Genomic DNA, 22,525 nt, shown 5'->3' with positions numbered 1-22,525 from the left:
GCTTCCACCAGCACCTGTTAACCATGCATTGAGCCAGAACTGGACAGCCAGGCATGGTGGTTCACGCCTATAATCCCAGCACTCGGGAAGGTGGGGTAGGATTGCCATCAGTTCAAGGCCAGCCTGGGCTAGAATAAGACCTTGCCTCAAAAAAAAAAAAAAAGTATGTATGTATGTAGGCATTGTGGCACATGCTTTTAATCTCAGCACTCAGAAGGCAGAGGTAGGAGGATCTGTGAGTTCAAGGCCACCCTGAGACTACACAGTGAATTCCAGGTCAGCCTGGGTTAGAGTGAGACCCTACCTCGAAAAACCAAACAAACAAAACAAATTCCCAGGGGTCCCCACACTCCCAGGTGATCCCCACACCACCTGTGTCCAGGAGACTCTAAGCTAGCCCTTGGCAGGTCCTCTGTCATGCTAAGTGTGGGTTTTTTATACACAGTAGAGGATGTGCATTTGCTCAGATTCCACAGGCATTTGTCTAAGTGAGCACTCAATTTAAGATGGGATTCCAGGGCCAGCGTGGTGGTGCCACTCATGAGGCTGAGGAAGGAGAATTACAGATTCAAGGCATGGCTGGGCTACAGAATGAGTTCAAGGCCAGATTGGGCAACTCAGTGAGACCCTATCTTAAAATTAAAATACATACATACATACATACATACATACATACATACATATATACATGTATATATATATAAGGAGGCTGGGGATATGGTTATGAGACTGGTTGAGCACTTGCCTGACATGTGTGAGGAGCTGGGTTCAATCCCTGGTACAGGGAGGGAGGTAGGCCAAGCAAGGAAGAAAAAAAGAGGGAAAAAGGCTGGAGAGATAGATTGCTTAGTGGTTAAGGTGCTTGCCTGCTAAGCCAAAGGACCCAGGTTTGATTCCCCAGGACCCACATAAGCCAGATGCACTAGGTGGCGCATGTACCTGGAGTTTGTTTGCAGTGGCTGGAGGCCCTGGCATGCCCATTCTCTCTTTCTCTCTGCATCTTTCTCTCTCAAATAAATAAAATAAACTAAAAAAGCGAGAGAGGAAGGGAGTAAGGGAGGGAAAGGCAAGGGAACAGGAGAAAGAGCAGAGCAGGGGGACAGAAAGAAGAAAGAAAGGAAGGAGGGGAGTGAGCGGAGGAGAGAGGGAGGACCGACAACATTGTAATTCCACTTATAGCTGAAGTAGAGGCATAGATATGAAGTAAATAATGACAGAAGTGACATATGGCTAGGACACCACCATGGCAGGTCACTGATGGATAGCTCAGGCCAGGTCAGTGCTGTTTTATTTTGAGAGAATCTTGACCAGCCTAGAATTCAGCATCCTCCTGCCTCAGGCCAGTGCCACCGTGCCCAGCTCTGTTCCGTTTTGTTTTAGCCAGGAAAGAAAACAACTTGGATGCAAATCCACAGGCACTTGGTCACCAGCACAAACAACGTGGTTTCAGTACACAGCAAGGCTGGGGGGTGGAATGACCATTTGTGAGAGCAATGTGGTCAGTAAGGCAGTTAGAGGTCTTGTAACAATTACCGCCTGGGCCCAGCACCAGCAGCCGCGGTCACTGAGGCGCAGGACACAGCCTCTCATCCCAGCCAGCTCAGCAGTGACAAGGGGACCTCAAGGAGTTATGAACAGAAGGAAGCCTGCACCATCCGTTCTCGTGGACGTGGGCCCAGAGACACCATGCAGCCGGCACGGGGCCCTGGCAAGCACAGCGTGGAGGGAACAGTCTGAGCCTCTAACCACCTCGGTGTTATCCCCAGGGGCTCCCCGTGGAATGACCCAAAGGACTCAAAATAAACCCCAAGGAACAAGCCAAAGCCATGAGAATGGAAAGGCTCGACGCTTGTCTGTGACTTGATAGATCTCAAGGTGGTCCTCACAGTGGGGGGACAGTACCGTGCTGCGTGTGGTAAAGGGTCTGAGAGTGAATGAGGCGGGAACAAGGACGGAGTCTGGGCTCCGGTACAACCGTGAAACGCGCTGGTCCTCAGCCAAGTGCTACAAGGACGCCCAGAGCGAGGAGCCGAGTCCAGCTGGCCGAGTTACAGGCGGCCCCTCCCCACCCCGCTAGGTGGTTTCTTTTATTTATTCTTTTGTGGAGCTAAGAATGTAACCCAGAGCCTCACACTTACTAGGCAAGCTCTCCCCAAGTCACCCCCAGCCCGTATACTCTCCTCTCTCCCTTCCCACCCCCTTCTCTTCTCCCTTCCTCTACCCTTACACAAGGACTCGCTGTGGAGCCCTGCCTGGCCTCAACCATGTGTTTTGTTTCTTTAATTTTCAAAATTATTTTATATGTACTTATTTATTTGAGAGAGAAATAGAAAGAGGCAGACAGAGAGAGAGAGAGAGAATGAATATGAGCATGCCGGGACCTCCAGCCACTGCAAACGAACTCCAGGCATATGCACCACCTTGTACATCTGGCTTACGTGGGTCCTGGGGAATTGAACCAGGGTCCTTTGGCCTTGCGGACAAATGCCTTAACCACTAAACCATCTCTCCAGCCCTTGTTTTGGTTTTTTTATTTGTTTGTTTGTCTTTGTTTTTCGAGGTAGGGTCTTGATCTAGCCCAGGCTGACCTGGAATTCACTATGTAGTCTCAGGTGGCCTTGAACTCTGGGTGATTCTCCTACTTCTGCCTCCTAAGCGCTGGGATTAAAGGTGTGCGCCACCACACCTGACAAACCATTTGGCTTTAAATTTATTCATTTATTTAATGAGCAAGGCATGGTGGCACACACGTGTTATCCCAGCACTTGAGAGGCTGAGGCAGGAGGATCATTGCAAGATCAAGGCAGCAGGGGCTCTAAGGCTGGGTGGCTGCACTGAGCAGTGAGGGGACAAGAGCCCTGCCAGAACAGGACACGTGGAACCTGGGAGGCCAACAAGCCTTCTGATGGCCTGACAGAGGGAGAAGTAGCAGGTGGAGACAGATGCCACCCACCATGGAAAGAGGCCCCAAGCTGGTTCCCAGCTCACCCCAGCAGCAACAAGTGGGCCCAGAGCCCTTTAGTGGGTAGAAAGGAAATGGCCCTCCAAGAACCCCTGTGCAGTCCTTGGATGTGGGGTCAGCCTCCCCAGCTAGAATCCCTGTGGCCAATTACTTGGAAGCATTTCTGGCACTAGCCTCAATTTCCCCACATGCCTCTTGCCCCATCCCCCTCTCTCCTTTAACGTCGACAATGCACAGGTGCTCACAGCCCTGCATAGTGGGTGCCTTGCCATGGCAGCCAGCTCGCTGCAGCCCAGAGTGCGTGTGCTCTTACCTGCCCCAATGCACCCCCAGGTTCTGCCCGATGGACACCAGCAGGCCAGCGGGCCCATGCTCCCACAGGCACTCCTGTGCCCATGCTGCCGCAGACCTTGCCAGCTCTTCATCCCAAGTCTGCGGGGAGGGAGACGGGCAGTCAGCATTAAGAGCAAGAATCAGAACCATCCCGCTGGGCCCCAGGGCAGCCCTGGGTCAGCCCAGCCACAACCTCTCTTACACTGGGGCCCAAAACTAGCACCTGGAGGTGGCACGCTGGCAGGTGCTCAGCTCCAGAGCCTTGCCAGGGCTCTGCTGGGTCTCTACCCCAATGCGGCCCTGGTGCGTGTGAAGCAGGATGGTTGAGGGTGCTGAGTGGTTGCAGTCGCACACAATGCAGGAAAGGTGCCACTCGGCAGTCATGCAGAGGCCACTGTTAGGAGGCCAGGACCCACCCACAACCTCAATTGCTCTTGATTAGGCATGCACCAGCCTTGGGGTTTTTAAAATATTTTGTTTATTTTTTAATTTTATTTATTTGAGAGAGTGACAGAGAGAGAGAGAGAAAGAGTGAGAGAGAGGGAGAGAATGGGCACACCAGGGCTTCCAGCCACTGCAAACAACCTCCAGACGCGTGCGCCCCCTTGTGCATCTGGCTAATGTGGGTCCTGGGGAATCAAGCCTCGAACTGGGGTCCTTACGCTTCACAGACGAGTGCTTAACCGCTAAGCCATCTCTCCAGCCCCAGCTTTGGATTTTATCAGAGCTTTCCCCTGTACTCTCACCATGACCTTGGAGATTCACATTCTTATTCCCACTTTACAGAAAAGAAAACCAACACTCTGAGAAGCCAGGACGTTTGCCCAGAGTCCCACAGCTAGGGATCTCGAGCGTTCATTTTGTTACTGCCCACATGGCTGAAGTGATGCATGAATTCCCAGGCTGGCATGCTGAACCACAGCACTATGTCACACAGACCGGGTTCCATGTCTGTATTCCTGGCCTGGCCGTGGCAGCAGGTGATTTTCTGCGGCAGGAGGCTCTGCAGCCTGGCCATCTAGCACTGTGTGGCTCAGGCCTGTCCTTCCCAGGCAAACCCCTGAGCCCAGCTCCCCACCTGCATGTTGGCACCAGTTCCCTGCTCTCCCAAATTACTGTCAGGGTTCCACGGGGCCCTCATGAGCGGGTCCCAGCCCAGCTCGCAGCTCTGGCGGGGAGATACATCAGCCACCCACTTGCCCAGGAGACTCTGTTGTAGCATCGTCCATGGCAGAGGCTGCCCCAGCCATGGCAAGGGAGTGCGACAGCAGTCTGAACACATCCCCCTCTGCAGTCACAAGAGGCCAGGCCCTTTGAAGATGGTGCCTGTGTGTGGGAGGTGCCCTGAACAGCACCTGGGAAGTGCACGGTGTCAGTTCCTGGAGGATTTTTCTTTTTCTCCTTTTGTTGAGACAGGATCTCTTATAGCCCAGGCTGACCTTGAACTCCTGATCCTCCTGCTCCTACCTCCTGAGTGCTGGGGTTGCAGGCATGCACCACACCCGGCTTATGCAGGGCTCCTTGTATGCTAGATAAGCACTCCACCCACTGAGTCACAACTCAGGCCTAGTCCCTGAGTTCTTAAAGCCACCTGCAGCTGCTAGAAGACAGGTGGACACTTCTAGTCAGGGGACAAGTAATGGCCCTAAGGAGTTGTCTTCAGTTTCCCATGATTTTAGAAAACCAGTTTGAGAGGGGTGGGGAGCAGAGTTTCAAATCACCCTGGAGCTCAGGGACAAATGGCCACTTCACGTAACCACCCTGGGGCAGCCCACAGCAAGAGCCCAGGAGCACTGGCCTTGTTGGCTGCCATCACCTGTGGCAAAGGCCAGGCATTCAAAAAATGCATGCTGGGAGATGAGGAGACTGACGACCTGCCTGAGGCCAACAACGGAGACCTCCACCCCACAGACCTGAGGGTCATTGTGCCTGTAGGCTCTGCCTGGGGTCCAGGGGAGTTGGGGTGGAGTCTGCACCCAAAACCCCAACCATTCCACCATGACTTTTTCCATTTTCAACCCAAAGTTTGTGCAAGCTGCCCCATGCTTTGGCATCTTGGCAGAGTGCCATACTTCCTCCAAAATTAGCCGGCCCTTTGGACTAAAGACCAGCAGTGCTCCTGAGGGACACAGATGCAGCTTCATGACACAGTCCCCACAGACAGCCTTGTTCGGGAACCCACAGAACCATGTTCTTGTTCTAGACCTGTGTGTGCGCACAAGGGAGCTGCAAGCTGCTTTCCAAGCCACAGCTGCCAGAGGAGGGGAAAAGCCCATGGCTGGAGAGGGACACAGTGGGGCTGTGACCTGGAGCAGGGCCCACAGACAAGGCTCTGCTGAAGCAAAGCAAGAGAAACGACAGGGGAAGGTTGGTAAAGCAGCTCTGTTGGCAAAGTGCTTGCAGAACAGGCATGAAGACCTAGGGTTGATCCTCAGCACTGCTTAAAACTGGGTGTGGTGGAACACATCTCTAATCCCTGCCCATGGGAGGTAGAGGTTTTGGAGGATCAGAAGATAAAGGTTATCTTTGGCTACATGCTGGATTCAAGTCTAGCCTGAGCTACATGAGACCGAGGGGGGGGGGAGATACAGGTGAGGGGGGAGAGGGTGAGAAGATGAATGTGGTGGTGCATGCTTGCAATCCCAGCACTAAGGAGGCTGAGGCAGAGGGATCAGAAGTTGAAAGCCAGGACTGGAGAGATGGATTAGTGGTTAAGGCACTTACTGGCAAAGCTAAAGGAAGCAAGTTCTATTCTCCAGGACCCACATAAATCCAGATGCACAAGGTGGCATATGTGTCTGGAGTATGTTTGCAGTGGCTAGAGGTCCTGGCATACCCATTCTCTCTTTCTCTCTCTCATAAATAAATAAAATATATTTTTTAAAAAAAGAAGTTGAAAGCCAGCCTGGGCAGGCTTTTTGTTGTCTCAAAAACAAACAAATAGAGCCGGGTGTGGTGGCGCACACCTTTAATCCCAGCACCCGGGAGGCAGAGGTAGGAGGATCGCTGAGAGTTCAAGGCCACCCTGAGACTACATAGTGCATTCCAGGTCAGCCTGGGCTAGAATGAGACCCGGCCTCAAAAAACAACCAAAGAGAGAAACCAAGAGTGTTCTCTGGGCAGTGTGCCATTACAGAACACCCAGGAGCAAACTCCCACTGGACACTGAGGTCACAGGTGTAAAGGCAAGGTTCCCAAGTACTGGCACTGCAATATTCAACCTCAGGGGTGACCCTCCACCACCCCTTCCCATCCTCCCACCTCTAACAGATACCCCATTTCCCACGGACTCAGCTACCCCTGGCTCCTCAGAGAAGCCAGGGTAGAAGGGTGGAGTGTCTATGCAAATGTCTCCTGTCACAGGCACACTTCAAGGAGGGGAGTCTCAAGGGAGAGACTGAGGCTTCAGCAAATGTCAAGGGTTCAGAGCACAAAGGTGACCAAGTTGGGACAGGGATGAGCAGCATGTTCCCCCAGCTGCTGCCTAAGGATGAAGAGCTCCAGGCCAGCCTGGGCCACCCAGTGAAACCCTGCCTCAAAAATACCAGAGCCAGGCCAGGCAGGGTGGCACACACCTTTAATGCCAGCACTCAGGAGACTGAGGTAGGATGATCAGTGTGAGCTCAAGGCCAGCTTGGGCTACAGAATGAGTTCCAGGCTAGCCTGGACTACAGTGAAGCCCTGCTTCAAAAACAAAAACAAGGGGCTGGAGAGATGGCTTAGTGATTAAGCGCTTGCCTGTGAAGTCTAAGGACCCCAGTTCGAGGCTCGATTCTCCAGGACCCACGTTAGCCAGATGCACAAGGGGGCGCACGCGTAGGGAGTTCATTTGCAGAGGCTGGAGGCCCTGGAGTGCCCATTCTCTCTCTCTCTCTCTCTCTCTCTGCCTACCTTTCTCTCTCTGTCGCTCTCAAGTAAATAAATAAAAACGAACAAAAAATTAAAAAAAAAACAACCACTAGAGCCAAGGACATGCTGTTGCCTGCCGCTGCCCTTGGCCGGGGGCCCTGCCTGGCCTGCCCGCGTGGCTTTCATGCGCACTCACCATGTACTCCATGTTCGAGGCAGTAGGGTACACCTGTCCTCGCAGCTTGTTGTGCAACGTGAGGATCTCCTCTTGATCCGACCGAGGGATGGCCCTGCGTGCACGCATGCGTGGCCCGTCCTGCCGGTACTTGCTGAGCAGCTGCTCCAGGCGAGTGGTGTTGGGCAGCAGGAAGCCCTGTGCCCCACACAGTAGCAGCGCCAGCCCCACAGGCACGAGGCTCCTCAGAAGGCAGCTCATGATCCCCACACCTGCAGCCACAACCAAAGGGAAGAGGCAGCTTGGGCTCCCAAGGTGCTGTGGGATGCTGGAAGGTTCTAGAAAGAAGAAAGGGGGCAGGAAACATTGAGTTAGTAACCACAGCAGCCATAGCGTGGACTTGGAAATCAAGACTCACAGAGGCCACAGAGCTGGGGTCCCATGACAAGGTGTGGCAAGCCAGGGGTTCTCTGAGTACTAAGCAGGATACCCAGGGGGTCCCCTCCAGTCTCGTCACTGTATGTTCTAATGTTCTTATTCTAAGCCCACATTTCTGTTCATTCCTTACTCACGAGGGTCTATGGCATGATTTCAGTTCGTACTTGGTAAAGATTTAATTTACAACTGGCCAGCAGCCTCATGAAGCCACCCAGTCTTCTCCCCTTGAAACTCTGGAACCCCAGACCAGTCACAGAGAAAGTCACTCAGCCCAACAGGACACCGAGGTGTGCGCTGCTACAAGCCAGCTTGCTCTGTGAAGGAAGTAGTGGTGGAAAGAGGGTGGGGGGCCAATAGGTCCTCTGGGCCCCACCATCCCCAACCCTTCTGGGCAAGCTCTGTTGTAACTCTAGTATTCATGGTTTGGAAACCCATGACACCCCTAAATCTATATAGTGTCTACAGGTGGGGCCTGAGGAGGTGATCAGGGTTAAAGGAGGGCATGAGGGTGGACCCCATGATGGCATCTGTGACTTTATAAGAGGAAAAGAGGGGCTGGAGAGATAGCTTAGTGGTTGAGGCACTTGCCTGTGAAGCCTAAGGACCCAGGTTCAATTCCTCAGGACCCACAAAAGCCAGATGCACAAGGAGGCACAGGCATCTGGAGTTCATTGTAGTGGCTAGAGGCCCTGGCATGCCCATTCTCTCTTTCTCTCTCTCTCAAATAAATAAGTAAAAATAAAATAAAAAACAACAAGAGGAAGAGAGAGCTGAGATAGCAGGCTGCCCTGTCTCACTGTGAGAGACCAACATCACATTAAAGAAATTTTTTGTTTTATTTTTATTTATTTATTTGAGAGCAACAGACAGAGAAAGAGGCAGAGAGAGAAAGGGCACTTCAGGGTCTCCAGCCACTGCAAAGGAACTCCAGATGCATGTGCCATCCTGTGCATCTGACTTACATGGGTCCTGGGGAATCGAGCCTTGATCCAGGGTCCTTAGGCTTCTCAGGCAAGCGCTTAACCACTAAGCCATCTCTCCAGCCCCTCCATCACATTTTAATGCAGCCTGAACCCCTCACTCTTGAACTTCCAGCCTCTAGAACCACAAACCAAGTACACCTCTAGCTTTGTAGATATCTGGTCTCAGGTATGCAGGTATAACCCTTGAAGATGGATGAAAACACCACCAAACAAGCATGTGTGTAGCCTTCCACCAGACTGGCTGGTGACCTTCTGGTTGCTAAGTAGCCAGTAACTGAGTATTCAGTACTTCTCTCCTTGCTGTGATACAATAGCTGGCTAAAGCAACTTAGGAGAGGGGAGATTAGTTTTGGCTCTTGGTTCCAGGGGAGACAGCACACCAGGGCGGGAAGGCATGGTGACAGCAGTGGCTCCTGGCTGTGGCTGCAGCATATGAGGCTGCTTTGTTCTCATCTCAGTGGACCAGGATGCAGAGTTGCAGGATCCTGATCAAGAGGAAGGACAGTGGCCAAGCCCAATGCTGACCCATCAGAAGCCTGAAGGGCCCAGTCCCTTCAGTCAAAGTCTGTCCCTGTCTTTGCCTACACAGAAACCCCCAGGTGAGCACCTGTTGTACTGGCTGTGACTCAAAGGGCAGCTTCAGGGGCAGGGCAGAGAGGTGGGGAGGGGACCAAGGCCAAGTCAGCTTCCTGGAAAGAAATGCCAGCCCCAGGGGCAGGGCAGAAGCAACCCGTGGGAAGGCTGTTCTCTCCTCCCACCTTGGATCTTTCCAAGCCTGAGCCAGAGGCAGCCACAGGCAGAGGGGAGGGCTCAGCATCTCTCTAGCATGCAGGGGCGCTCAAGGGCAGTGCCCAGAGGACGCTGGGGACCACTGCATGTGTACTGGGCCAGCCAGGAAGCAAATCAAGAATGCAGAGTTTCTCTGAGTCCCCAAGCACTCTGCTCTCTGGTATGTGACCCCACCATATATGCACATGTCCCACGGCACAAAGCCAGGTCAAAGACGAAACTCCAAAACTGACGACATCAGGGTGAGATGGGGGAGCGGGAACTAATGTCACTTCACGTCCAGCTTGGCACCGTGGTGACGCTCTGCTTGCGTTACTCTGCGCTTGAGTAGTGTGGGGGCAGGGCTCAAGGTACTCAAACTGTCCTATGACCCAAATGTGACCAACCAGATGAAAACATGGACATAATTGGGACAGGCACAGCTCAGGGGCAATTAATAGGGGGAATGGTGAATAGATTATGGGAAAGCAGGGAGAACTGTGGTAGAATCCTATACAGCAGTAAAGTGACCCAACTAGGTTATGTGTTGGCATTAATTACAAAATATATAATGATGAGTTTAAATAACAAGTTGTAGAGTATTATGCTAAAGATACGACTTATGTTGATTGAAAACATGAGGCTGGGGATGCCACTCAGTGGTGGACCACCTGTCTAACATTCATGAGGCTGGGTTCCATTTCTGGCACTCCAAACAGATACAAATAGACACACAACCATATTTAATATACTTATGGACATATGCACATATACCAAGTTAGTGTCTGTATGTGTGTCTAAGGAAACAAGGATTGAATGTAGGCCAAGTTCATGGCAAGGGGCAACTTCTAGAAACAGGTAAGAAGAATGCGAAAGACTTCACCTTTGTCATCACTTCATTCCTTGTTTACTTATTGGTGGAGAGCAGAGAGAGAATGGGTGCACCAGGGCTTCTTGCCACTGCAAAGGAACTCCAGATACATAAGTCATTGTGCATCTGGCTTCATGTGGGTGGCTTGGGAATTGAACCTGGGCTAACAGGCTTTGCAAGCAAGTGCTTTAACCACTAAGCCGTCTCTTCAGCCCCTCACTCCTCCTTTTATCTTAATCTCAGGCAAATACAGAAAAAAAAAAAAGTTATCATCTGCTCATGAGAGACAACCAGGCAGTTGGAGACAATGCACAGGGGTGATCTAATGGCAGGGCCAGGTAGAGCCTATTCTATCATTTTCACTTGCCTATTTCTATTATTTTTAAAATGTTTTTTAATTTTTTTAAATTTATTTATTAGGGAACGAGAGAAAGAAGCAGAGAGAGGAAAGAGGGGGAGAGAGAGAGAGAGAGAGAGAGAGAGAGAGACACAGAAAGAGAGAGAATGGGCGTGCCAGGGCCTCCAGCCACTGCAAATGATGTGTCACCTTGTGCAGCTGCCTTATGTGCGTCCTGGTGAGTCAAACCTGTTTCCTCTAGCTTTGCAGGCAAGCACCTTAGCTGCTAAGCCATCTCTCCAGCCTTATTTCTATTATTTTAAAATATTAAATACCTGCTTTTCTTGAAGCTTATATGTTAGTGGGAGGGACAGGGGTTGGTACAGAGAGAGAGATGATGAAGGATAAAATAAAATGTCATTTGACAAAATAAAATAAGGACCAAGCCACAAAACAAGCGAATGCTTTACCCACTGGGCCATCTTTCCAGGCCTTTAACAGGGTTTTTAAAAGTTAATTGATTTATTTATAAGCAGAAAGAGAGAAAGAGAATGGGTAGGCCAGAGCCTCTAGCTGCTACAAATGAACTCCAGATACATATACCACTTTATGATTCTAGTTTTACATGGGTACTGGGGAATCAAACCCATGTTGTTAGGCCTTGCAGGTAAGTGCCTTAACTGCTGAGCCATCTCTGGCATGTTTTTAAAAATTATTTATTTACTTATTTATTTGCAAGGGGAGAGAGAGGAGAGAAACAGAGAGAGAGAATGAGCATGTCAGGGCCTCCAGCCACTGCAACCAAACTCCAGATGCATGTGCCCCTTGTGCATCTGGCTTACGTGGGTCCTGGGGAATTGAACCTAGGTCCTTTGGCTTCCCAAGCAAACACCTTAACTGCTAAGTCATTTCTCCAGCCCCTCTGGCACTTTTTGAACAAACATCATCTTGGTTCAAGAGGCCCAGCTACCATGCCACCTTGTGTGGAACTAAAGGGCATCCTGGCTCACAGGAACTTTTCCCAAGGGGATTTCAGAGATAGATTACAGCTGGGTCTGGTGGTATAGCCCTGTCATCCTCATTACCTGGCAGGTTGAGGCAAGAGGATAATAAGTTCATATCCTATGTTGGCTATATAGTAAGTTCAAGGCCAACCTGGACATCTTAGTGAGACCCTGCTTCAAAATTTTTAAAGGTTGGGCTGGAGAGACGGCTTAGGAGTTAAGGTGCTTGCCCATGAAGCCTAAGAATTTAGGTTGGATTCCCCAGGACCCACATAAGCCAGATGCACAGCTGGTGGCGCATGCATCTGGAGTTCATTTACAGTGGTTGAAAGCAATGGTGCGCCCATTCTCTCTCTCCTTCTCAATCCCCAAGCCTACCCTGGCCTTCCTATGGCCCCCACCCAGGGTAGGCTTGGGGATACAGCTCAATCAGCCACTCACAGCAGCTCCGTGCTAGGCATGTGACAGCGCAGCCTGGCTGAAGCCCAGGAAGGCAGGGTTCATGCTGAGGAGGGAAGAAAGTCAGGCAAGGCTAATGGGACCAGGGCCAATAGTGCCCATGTTCCCAGAGCCCACTGGAGGCTTGGGGTGGGGGAGGAAATTAGCATGTAGTTATAGGCTGACCCCAGTGCCTCTGACTCCCACTGACTATGCCACTGAGTCTGGCTCTGAGGTTCTCTTGTGCCCTTCCTCTCTGTCTCCTGAGAAGGGGTTGTTGGTGGGGGGCTGGTATCCTGGTTCAAATGGTGACTTTGGGGGGCTAGCATCCTGGGTCAAATGGTGACTTTGTGCATAAGGACTTCCAAACATGTCACCCGGGGAGACCTTACATCACAATGACATTTCACCACGACACATCCTTCATCAGCATGCGTACACACACACACACACACACACACACACACACACACACACTGCCCATCTGTGCAGTGCCTGGGTTCACTGTGCAAGCTTGTCCCTGGCCCCATCTCCTGTCACTGCAGCTGCTGCAGCCTTAGCTGCTTGCCTGCGGTCCTGGAGCTGCTCACATGGGGACGGCTGGGCCCCAGTTCCCGCCTGTACAAGGCCCATCAGCTCTCCCCTTGCACCCCAATTCTCCTTGGCATTGCCGAGCTCAATGCTATTTCTAAAGGAAGCCATCCACCTGTTGCCCATGGGCTGCAGGTGGTACAGCCAAAATGCTGGCTGTAAGATTTCCTCCTCCTGTGCTGGAGCTGCAAACCTGAGCCATGGGACCACCAGCGGTCACAGCACCCGGGTCTCTGTGCACAGCATGCAGCGGGCGCATGGAGGCTGCAGGGGGGGCAGGGATACCCTTGGATCCAGGGTCCACAGCAAGACCAAGTGTGAAGTCACCTACAGCCGTGGGGTACCTGGTATGCTGCTGGGGACCAGCTGTCTGCAGCCCCATTTTATAACAAAACAGTCTTGCAGATATTAAGTGGTGTTTGGGAGGCTGGGAATGCCAACTACCTACAGCTTGGGAACTTTCAACACACCTGCCATGACGCCAGCCCTCCAGCCACCCCATGAACCACACCGAGGCTCGGTGGGTGTTTGGGGGTCTGGCAAACTGTTAGCAAGCAAGGTACTTGATCCAGAAGCCAGAGATGAAAGGAAACACACCGTGTCATGCTGCCCCAACTGCGTCTGCATGCTTGGGAAAACCTCCAGACAAATTTCAGGGCTGGCCCCATCAGTCCCAGGGCCTCACACACATGATGTTCCCAGAGCCCAGACCCCGACCCCTGCGTGCCCTCTGCCAGGCTAGACAGATGCACTTCTGCTCATAGAGGCCCCTTCCTGGAAAACCTTACGATCCTGTTGGTCTGTCCACTGCTAAGTGGCCAGTGTCTGACATGTCTCTGTTCCATAAATATTTATGGAATGAGCGGGCAGCACCTCCTCCCCAGCTGGATCGAAAGAGCCATATAAGGATGGTGGAGCCTCTAGGGTCTGTAGCCTTGGCTGTTGGGGGACAGGATCGTGGTTCGAATCCTGAGGATGCTGCTCAGCAGCTGTGTGGCCTCAGACAGAGCATGCAGCTCCTCTGAACCACATCTTCATGTTCATAAGGTAGAGGGAGCTGCCAATAAATGACAAGGAACCAGTCCCCAGGGTTTGGCCAAGGCAGGATGGCTTGCTTAGCAGCATGTTGTTTCAAAGCCTCAGTAATAATACTCAGAAAAAAAAAAAAAAATATATATATATATATATACACATATATATATTGAGATAAGGTTTCTCACTCTAGGCCAGGCTGACTTGGAATTCACTATGTAGTCTCAGGGTGGCCTCAAACTCATGGTGATCCTCCTACCTCTGCCTCCTGAATGCTGAGATTAAAGGTATGCACTACCATACCTGGCAAGTTCAAACTTTAAAAACCCATTTGGGCTGGAGAGATGGCTCAGCAGTTAAGGCACTTACCTGCAAGGCCTAACAACCTGGGTTTGATTCCCCAGTACTCATGTAAAACTAGATGCATAAAGTGGTATATGTATCTGGAGTTCATTTGTAGCAGCTAGAGGCTCTGGCCTACCCATTCTCTCTCTCTCTTTCTGCTTATAAATAAATTAATTAACTTTTAAAAACCCTGTTAAAGACCTGGAAAGATTGCTCAGTGGGTAAAGCACTTGATAGGCAAGCCTGAGGGCCAGAGTTCAGATCCCCAGCACCCATGTAAATACCAACTTGCTTGGAGGCCACTTGCAATCCCAGCCTGCAGCAAGTGGAGACAGATTGCCAGTGTCTGCCTTGCAACCATGAGGGCCTGTGTTTGATACCCAGCATGACCATCAAGTGCCAGGTGGCACACACTAACTACAATCCCAGTTCTGGGGACGCAGAGACAACCAGATCCCTGGGGCTTACTTCTAGCCTAACCGAAGAGCTCTAGGCCGATAAGAGGCCCCGTCTCAGAGAGAAGTGGACAGCATTCCTGAGGATGACACCCACAGTTGTTCTCACACATGGGTGCACCTATACACACAGAAACACATACACACACATGCATAAATAAGTGCATAAACAAATAAACTTCCCGTTAGATACGTGGCACGCGGGAGGAATAAAGAGTCCTGGATGCTTGAAGCAGACTGTCAATGTCACCTTGAATATGGGCCAGCCTTCTGAGGAAGCAGGTTTGGGACATCAGGCCTAGAGGGCTGATGTCCAGCCCTGGTCACGAGTCACCCATATGCATGTGTGTTGTCATTTGCCTGGTGACAACCACCCAGTTCCGATGTCCCTTGGGCATGAAGCTCTACCCCCTTCTGCAAGCTCCATCCTGCTGTATCCCAGGCCAGAGCTCCCTCCAGCAGGGGTCTGGCACCCTGTGCTCTGCACCTCTCTGGCTAGGGGCTACAGGAGCTTCCGGCGGGCTAGGAACCCTCAGCAGTCCCCTCCCCAGCACATGGGAAGTCTGCTCCATGTACTGCTTGCCAATTCCCTTGGTGGCAACACTCTCATAGTGGCTAGTGTCAAGCCACCAACCAACGTGAAGTCACAAAAAAAATGACGTCTCTTGAAAGAGCATCACAATGGATCGTGCAGATGCACCAGCTGCCCGCCAGTCCCAGGGCAGAGACAGTAAAATGTACACAATCAGGAAGTGGCCTCCAGTGTCTCGAGGAGTTACTGCCCTCAGCGTAAATGTGACTTATTTTCTTGCAAGTTGACATAATATGGTGCTAAGGGTGACTGTATTATCTGGTTCATGACCTATCAGAAAACTGAACTATCAGCTCCCATGAGCCAAAGCGCCGATCCCAGCACACTGCTGACTGGCTGGGTCCATGTTGGCTTCACCCCTTGTCAAGCGCTTATGACCAGCAATGACCAGGCCAGCGCGTGGTGGGTAAAGACATCCCAGCAGCTTGCTGCTCTCTCCATTCTTGGCACCTCACTTGTCTCCCTTTATAAGCCCTATATTACACCACCATGTCTGGCATTTTATCTGCCCTCTGTGGACTAAACTCAGGTCCTCATGTTCCTTCCCAAGGGAGTCATCTCCCAGCCCACAACGCTGTCTTCAGTAGCCCTATCTCACAGAGGAGACCAAGGCTCATGGTCATGGAGGAGACCTGAGGACAGTATTGATGCATCTGTCACTCTCTGATGGCCCACCCATCTGTCTCACCCAGGCACCAACTTTGCAGTCAGAGCCATTCTTCCCCACTGCCCCCTATCAGTGTGACACATTTAGCAGAGGTGCCCTAACCCCGAATGGCCGAGGGCTTCCCCTGCCTCTCCTCTTCCTCAAATCTAACGAGGGAGAGCTCACAGTCTGAGAGGCCAAGACGGATCCGAGTCATACCCGCAAACCACCCAGAAATTCCAGGAATGAAGTGTGGCTGGGAGGAGGGATGCCCCCACCCAGTGCCTTGCTGCTGCTGATCCCAGGGCAGAACGTTCAGTTACTGACTCGGGATGAGCACCAGACATCTCCCCTCCTTGCTGGATCCCATGGGTTTTTGACAGGATTGAGGCCCCAAGGGAGGCGGCAGGCTGGCTTGACTCTGCCAGCCACTCTGTACCACACAGGCTCCATGCAGCCGAGAGCTGACTGGCTGTCCACTTGGCCTCATGATGACACTAGATTGTCTGTCTCTATGTCTTGTGGGATTTCTGGAATCTGGTTGGATGTATAACAAATTCAATATACAAAGCTCAAGTGTGTGTGTGTGTGTGTGTGTGTGTGTGTGTGTGTGTGTGTGTGTGTATTACTGGGGATAGAACTCAAGGCCTAGAAATGTGGTAGACAAGCACTGTACCCTGAGCCCTCCTTTTATCTTTGTTTAATATTTTATTTATTTATTTGAGAGAGAGGGAAGAAGAGAAAGTGACAAAGAAACAGGCAGATAGAGCGGAATGGGTGCGCTAGGGCCACCAGCCACTGAAAATGAACTCCAGACACACGTGCCACCTTGTGCATCTGGCTTGTGTGGATAAAGGGGAATCAAATCTGGGTCCTTGGGTTTCTAGGCAAATGCCTTAACTGCTAAGCCATCTCTCAAGCCCCCTTTTACACTTTTTAATTTGAAAAAAAAAAAACTATTTTTTTGTTTTGTTTTGGTTTTGCAAGGGTCTTGCTCTAGCCCAAGCTGACCTGAAATTCACTATGTAGTCTCAGGGCGGCCTTGAACTCACAGCGATCCTCCTATCTCTATCTACCAAGTACTAGGACTAAAGGCATGCACCACCATGCCCGACTTTATTTTTTTTATTTAATTTTATTTTTATTTTTTAATTTTTTTTTAAATTTTTATTAACATTTTCCATGATTATAAAATATATCCCATGGTAATTCCCTCCCTCCCCACCCCCACACTTTCCCATTTGAAATTCCATTCTCCATCATATTACCTCACCATTTTTTATTTTTTTTAACTTTTCAAAAAAATATTTTTTTTTTAAAGAAAGATGGAGAGGGAGACAGAGAGAATGAATGAATGAATGGGCACAAGGACCTCTTGCCACTGCAAGTGAACTTCAAATGTATGTGTCACTTTGTGCATCTGGCTTTCCATGGGTACTGGGGAACTGAACCCAAGCAAGAGCCTTTAACCACTGAGCAATCTCTCCAGCACTTATTTTTTTAAATTTTGAGACAGAATCTCACTAAGTTGCCCAGGCTTGCTGGGAACTAACTCTAGCCCAGGCTGGTATTGAACTTGCAACCTCCTGCCTTAGCCTCGCAAGTAGCTGACAGGCCTGTACCACCATGCCTGTCCCAGTTAATCTTTTCTTAAAATATTTTTTCCTTCCAAATTTTTACTAACAACTTCCATAATTATACAAAATACCCCATGGTAATACCCTCCCTTCCCCCGCTTTACCCTTTGAAACTCCATTCTCCATCATACCTCCTCCCCATCTCAACCAGTCTCTCTTTTAATTTGATGTCATGATATAATGGTCTTGTGCAGGTACTATCAGGCACTGTGAGGCCATGGATATCCAGGCCTAAAATATTTTTATTTATTTATTTCAGAGAGAAAATATGGATGTGCACAGGCCTCTTGCCATTGAAAATGAACTCCAGATGCATGTGCCACTTTGTGCATCTGGCTTTATGTGGGTATTGAGAAATCAAACCTGGGTCATTGGACTTTTCAAGAAAGCACCATTAACCACTGAGCCAACTCTCCTGCCCCCCCCACCCCAGTTAACAGTTCTTAATACTATGCTGAGAAAATACAGAGTCTAGACAAGAAGAGAGCAATCATTCCACAAGCAATCCATGGAGACAGCTTGAAGTCAAGGGTGACCATGGGAGCCAAGATAACATATAAGAAACTACTTTAAAGACTGGAGAGATATCTTAGCAGTTAAGGCATTCACCTGAAAAGCCAAAGGACCTAGATTTGATTCTCCAGGACCCATGTTAGCCAGATGCACACGGGGGCATATGCGTCTGGAGTTTGTTTGCAGTGGCTGGAGGCCCTGGCACACCCATTCTCTCTCTCTCCCTGCCTCCCACTTTATCAAATAAATAAAAATTTAAAGAAAGAAAGAAAGAAACTACTTTAAGTGTCTGGGTAATAAAATAACATATTTGTTTTTCTAGCCCAAGCTGATGGAGAATTCACTATGTAGTCTCAGGGTGGACTTGAACTCATGGCAATCCTCCTACCTCTGCCTCCCAAGTGCTGGGATTAAAGACGTGCATCACCATGATCAGCTTACTTTTAATTAATTAATTTGGTGTGTACGTGTGTGCATATACACATACATGACACGGTTTTTGGCTTTTATATGGTGTGGTGTGGGGAGAGGGACCTGGGGATCCAAACTCAGAGACTCAGAGTTTCATGGCAGATGTTTTATCCACGGTGCCATCTTCCCAGCCCTGATAAATTCTTAAGATTCCCAGTGTATAACTCCTGGGCCTGGCTGACGTGTGGAGGTTTCCCCTGGCAGAGGGCAGCATGGAAGCATGGCCAGAGGTCGGGCCTAGGTTCAAATTCCAATCACCCCCCAGAGCTAAGGATTGCCTGGAGGGTCATCGCCTTTCCATGCTTCTGATCCTCATGGACACAACAGGGCTGGCTCAGGGAAAGTGCAAAAACCACAGGAAGCAGTGCTTCTTGGGTCAGGTCTCTAGAAAATGACGTTAACCAGGGAGCCACCCCTCCAGCGCCCTCTTTCACTTCTCTTCCTGGATGAACTCAGGCTATCAGATGTCCCCTGCGCTGGGAGGCCGTCTGCCTCCTGGATCAGCTGCTCAGGCTTTCCCTGGGGCAGGCTGTCTGGCAAGGCACAGCAAGGACCCAGCTGTGGAGTCTCCCTCCACAGGCTTCACATCTGAAAAGCCCCAGGCAAGCCCTAGGGAGTTCTGGGTTCTACACAAAGCCTCCCAGGGGAGGAAGTGACGATGGCACATGGTACAGTGGGCTGAGCTGTGAAAGGACTGGTGCTGTGGCCCTGGTCAAGGTGGGAGGGCGGGGGGCTACTAAGTGAGATCTTACCTTCAGGCAGCCAGAACTTCAAGAACAAAGGCTTGAAGGTGGTGGCAGTCTAGGTGCGACCAAGGCCACGCACAAACCCAGTGGAGAGGAATGGATCATAGGGACGGCCAAGACCAGGTAGCATGAGGCCTTGAAGGCTGCATCAAGAGTTTTGCTTTCTCTCCAATGGCCTCAGCGGGAAGGAAGCCGACGGGCAGACAAGGTCCGACTTACATACTGAAGTCTGTCTGTGTGGAACATTTTCAGCTTGCTGAGCCAAACCAGTCAAACGGAGATGATTAAACACTCACAGCTCCCATACATGACGTTCAAACCCAGCCTGTGCCCTCAGACGTCAGGAAACAGTTACCCTGGGAGTGTGGGGCCATAGGAGGACCCAAGGGGTTCTGAGGGCTGTCTGGCCCCGGCAGCTTTACCTCAGAGGAAATCTACCTGACAGCATGAGTGATAGTGTCTCCTCCTGGATGCTGGACTTCAATAAAAGCTAAGGGATTTTTTTTTTTTTTTTTGAAGTTTGAAATTGCTCAGACTGTTTGAAAGATGGATTACGAGAAGCATGAATGGCTACGCAGAGAACTCTAGAAGTATGCAGGAGCCTGGGGCTTAGACAGGTCCCAGACCTGGCCCTGACAACCCTACAAAGTAAACCAGGAGGAGCCCAGATAAGGCTCAGCCAAGCAGACGCTGGGGCCTCTCCCGGCCAATCCCAGACAGGGCCGGGTTCATCCCCTCGGCTGGCAAGGCACTGCATCTCGTGTTGCCAAGGCCCTGCTGAAAATATCTGCTTGGTGCTGGCCAGGCCGCCAAGGTCCTAGAAATAATCAGTGCGCTCAGCCATGGAAGAGGACAGCCCGCTGGCTGTGCTGGGAGCTGCTGGGGGAAGGTGAGACAGAGCTCCTGATGTATGTGCAAGGCTGTGAAGCAGCTGGGCATGGAGGACTGGCTCTGAGGTTTATGTGTGGATGCACCAGGTAGGGCACCCCAGCTCTTGGGGCCACTGCTTGTGCTGTGAATGCCATGATCCTCAGGGCACGAGCACAGGCGCCAGAGCGTGAGGTATCACAGCCCTTTGCATGGCGTGCTACCCGCCTGGGCATGATTCCCCAGGAAGATTCAGAAATACGCCAACAGCTTCATCTTTGGTTTGGTTTGTTTGCTTATTTTTTTTTTGGTGCGGGGGACTGAGCCCAGGGCCTCACACATGCAAAGCATGGACTGTGTTACTGAGCTCCAACAACTTGATCTGAAGGGGCCTCATTGGTCAGGGCCCTCAGGGGGCGTTTTAGTAATCAAGCACTTACATACCACCAACACTATGACCAGAATCATCTGTGTAGTTCTACCTTTGCTGTGAGCAGCCCCTCTGCACCCCATCTTTGCCAGGGCCAAGGGTAACTCATCAGCTTTCTAAAATAGTGGGTCTCCCAGCTCAGCCTGATCAGAAACTACTGGGTACCCCTTAGAACAGGTGGCTCAGTTAGGCAAAGTGGCTCACTCCTGTAATCCCATCACTCCAGAGGTTGAGGCAGGAAGTTCAAGGCCAGCTGGAAATTCCAACACTTGAAAGGTAAAGGCAGGAGGATCAGGAGTTCAAACCATGAAACCATTCCAGCTTCACCCCCATAGACTGATTTAACGAGACCTGGAGTGGGGCTGAACATCTGTATTCTACTGAGGTTCTGCTACTGGTCTGAGAACCCTACTTTAACTTCCACTACTCTAGATCCTCACAGACCTTGACCCAGTGGTCCCAAACCCAACCCTTCCCAAGTCTTGCCTACTGCATCCTACTGTACTAGGATTTAGCTCAGGGTTCAGGCTAGATTGGTTTGCTTTTGAGGTTGTTTGTTTGGGGAGGATTTTGTTTTGTTTTGCTTTGCTTTGCTTTTTTTCAAGGTAGGGTCTCATTCTTGCCCAGGCTGACCTAGAACTCACTTTGTAGTTCCAGGCAGTCCTTGAACCCATGACAATCCTCCTACCCCAGCCTTCTGAGTGCTGGGATCAAAAGCATGCACCGCTATGCCTGGCAAGAAATTTATTTATTTTTGAATTGATTTTTTTGTTTATTATTTATTTATTTGAGAGTTACAGACAGAGAGAGAAAGAGGCAGAGAGAATGGGAGTGCCAGGGCCTCCAGATGCATGCACCCCCTTATGCATCTAGCTAACATGAGTCCTGGGGAATGGAGCCTTGAACCAGAGTCCTTAGGCTTCACAGGCAAGCACTTAACTGCTAAGCCATCTCTCCAGCCCAAGAAATTTATTTTTTAAAGTCACTTTTCATCCCTGACACTCACAAACAACCTGCACTTCTTCCAGGAAGGGGAAGCTGGAGCAAACTCAGACAACATTCAAATTGAGCAAAGTCACCACCCGCAGCTGGGTGCCACACAGGCTCTGTGGTAGAGGGTGCACTCTTTGTTGTAAAGGGAGATCAGCGTACAGGAGGGTGTTAAGACCAGATGGCCTTACCTGAGACTTTCACCTCTCTTCCACATAGGCAGAGGGGCTGACAGAGACCCCCTAAGTACAGGTCTTGGATTTAGGGAGTTGCTGCTATGAGCACCTGTTTGGTCCTATAGCCCCTCCTTCCCAGTCTCTGTCTGGGCTACCACTACTCTGGGGACAGAGATTATTCCAGAGCTAACAGTCCACAAGGGCAAATGCTACCATCTTTTTGTCCTGAGTGACCCATCCCTAAGTTGGGCCTGCTTAGTGGCCTGGCCTATGCCGGTCAGGGCAGACCCTGCTATCCTGAGCCTGACCCTTTACTCTGGACGCTCCTCACCTCTAGGCCTGTGCACACAGGTGCACTCCCCCTTGGGTTCATTCTCCTCTTCCCTTCTCTCAAAACACAGCCTCTTTTCTCTGGAGTCCCAAGCCTTATTGAGAGTCAGAAGATACCAGGCTAGAAGCCAGCTCCTGTCCTAGGCACCAAAAGGCTTTTCTTGCGCAAAAGAATTTGGGGGGCAGGGTGAGCGCAAGGATCATTGGCACACAGGCAACATGGGCTCATGATTGTTCCCCCTTCTGGAATGTTGCCACTCTGCACTCAAAATATGACACGTTCCAGAAATTAGGATTGGAAACATGGGGTTTCATAATTTATAATATTTTTAATATGATGGGCCAAGAGTTGCAAAATCCTTCATTAGGCTTTTCCCCTCTCTGATTCTGTGGATTTTGTCTCAGCTGACGCAGCACTGGAGACATCAAGACAATTCTCCTTCTGGCTGGATCATCGGGTCCCCACAGCCTTCACAGGGTGGGGGAGGGGGGAGTGTCTGTCCCAGAGAACAGCAGTTGCAAGCAGGGGGCAGAGTAGGGCTCCCC

At 50.7% G+C, this 22,525-nt stretch overlaps 1 protein-coding gene across 2 annotated transcripts in view; it reads right to left on the bottom strand.

Annotated features, from left to right (window-relative positions):
- Crispld2 (cysteine rich secretory protein LCCL domain containing 2) overlaps positions 1-22,525 on the bottom strand; it is a 78,993-nt gene that overhangs the window by 51,368 nt on the left and 5,100 nt on the right. For both annotated transcript variants that reach the window (XM_045159887.1, XM_045159888.1), the window contains exons 2-3: positions 7,341-7,657; positions 3,276-3,394 (exon numbers count right to left, since the gene is read on the bottom strand). In XM_045159887.1, coding sequence (XP_045015822.1) covers positions 3,276-3,394; positions 7,341-7,580 — 359 coding nt within the window. In that variant the 5' untranslated portion in view covers positions 7,581-7,657. The remainder of the gene's footprint in view (positions 1-3,275; positions 3,395-7,340; positions 7,658-22,525) is intronic.

Source organism: Jaculus jaculus, chromosome 1, assembly GCF_020740685.1.
Source record: "Jaculus jaculus isolate mJacJac1 chromosome 1, mJacJac1.mat.Y.cur, whole genome shotgun sequence".
Taxonomy (NCBI): Eukaryota; Metazoa; Chordata; class Mammalia; order Rodentia; family Dipodidae; genus Jaculus; species Jaculus jaculus.
The sequence above is the reverse complement of the archived record's forward strand: the minus strand, read 5'-3'. Positions and strand labels throughout refer to the sequence as shown.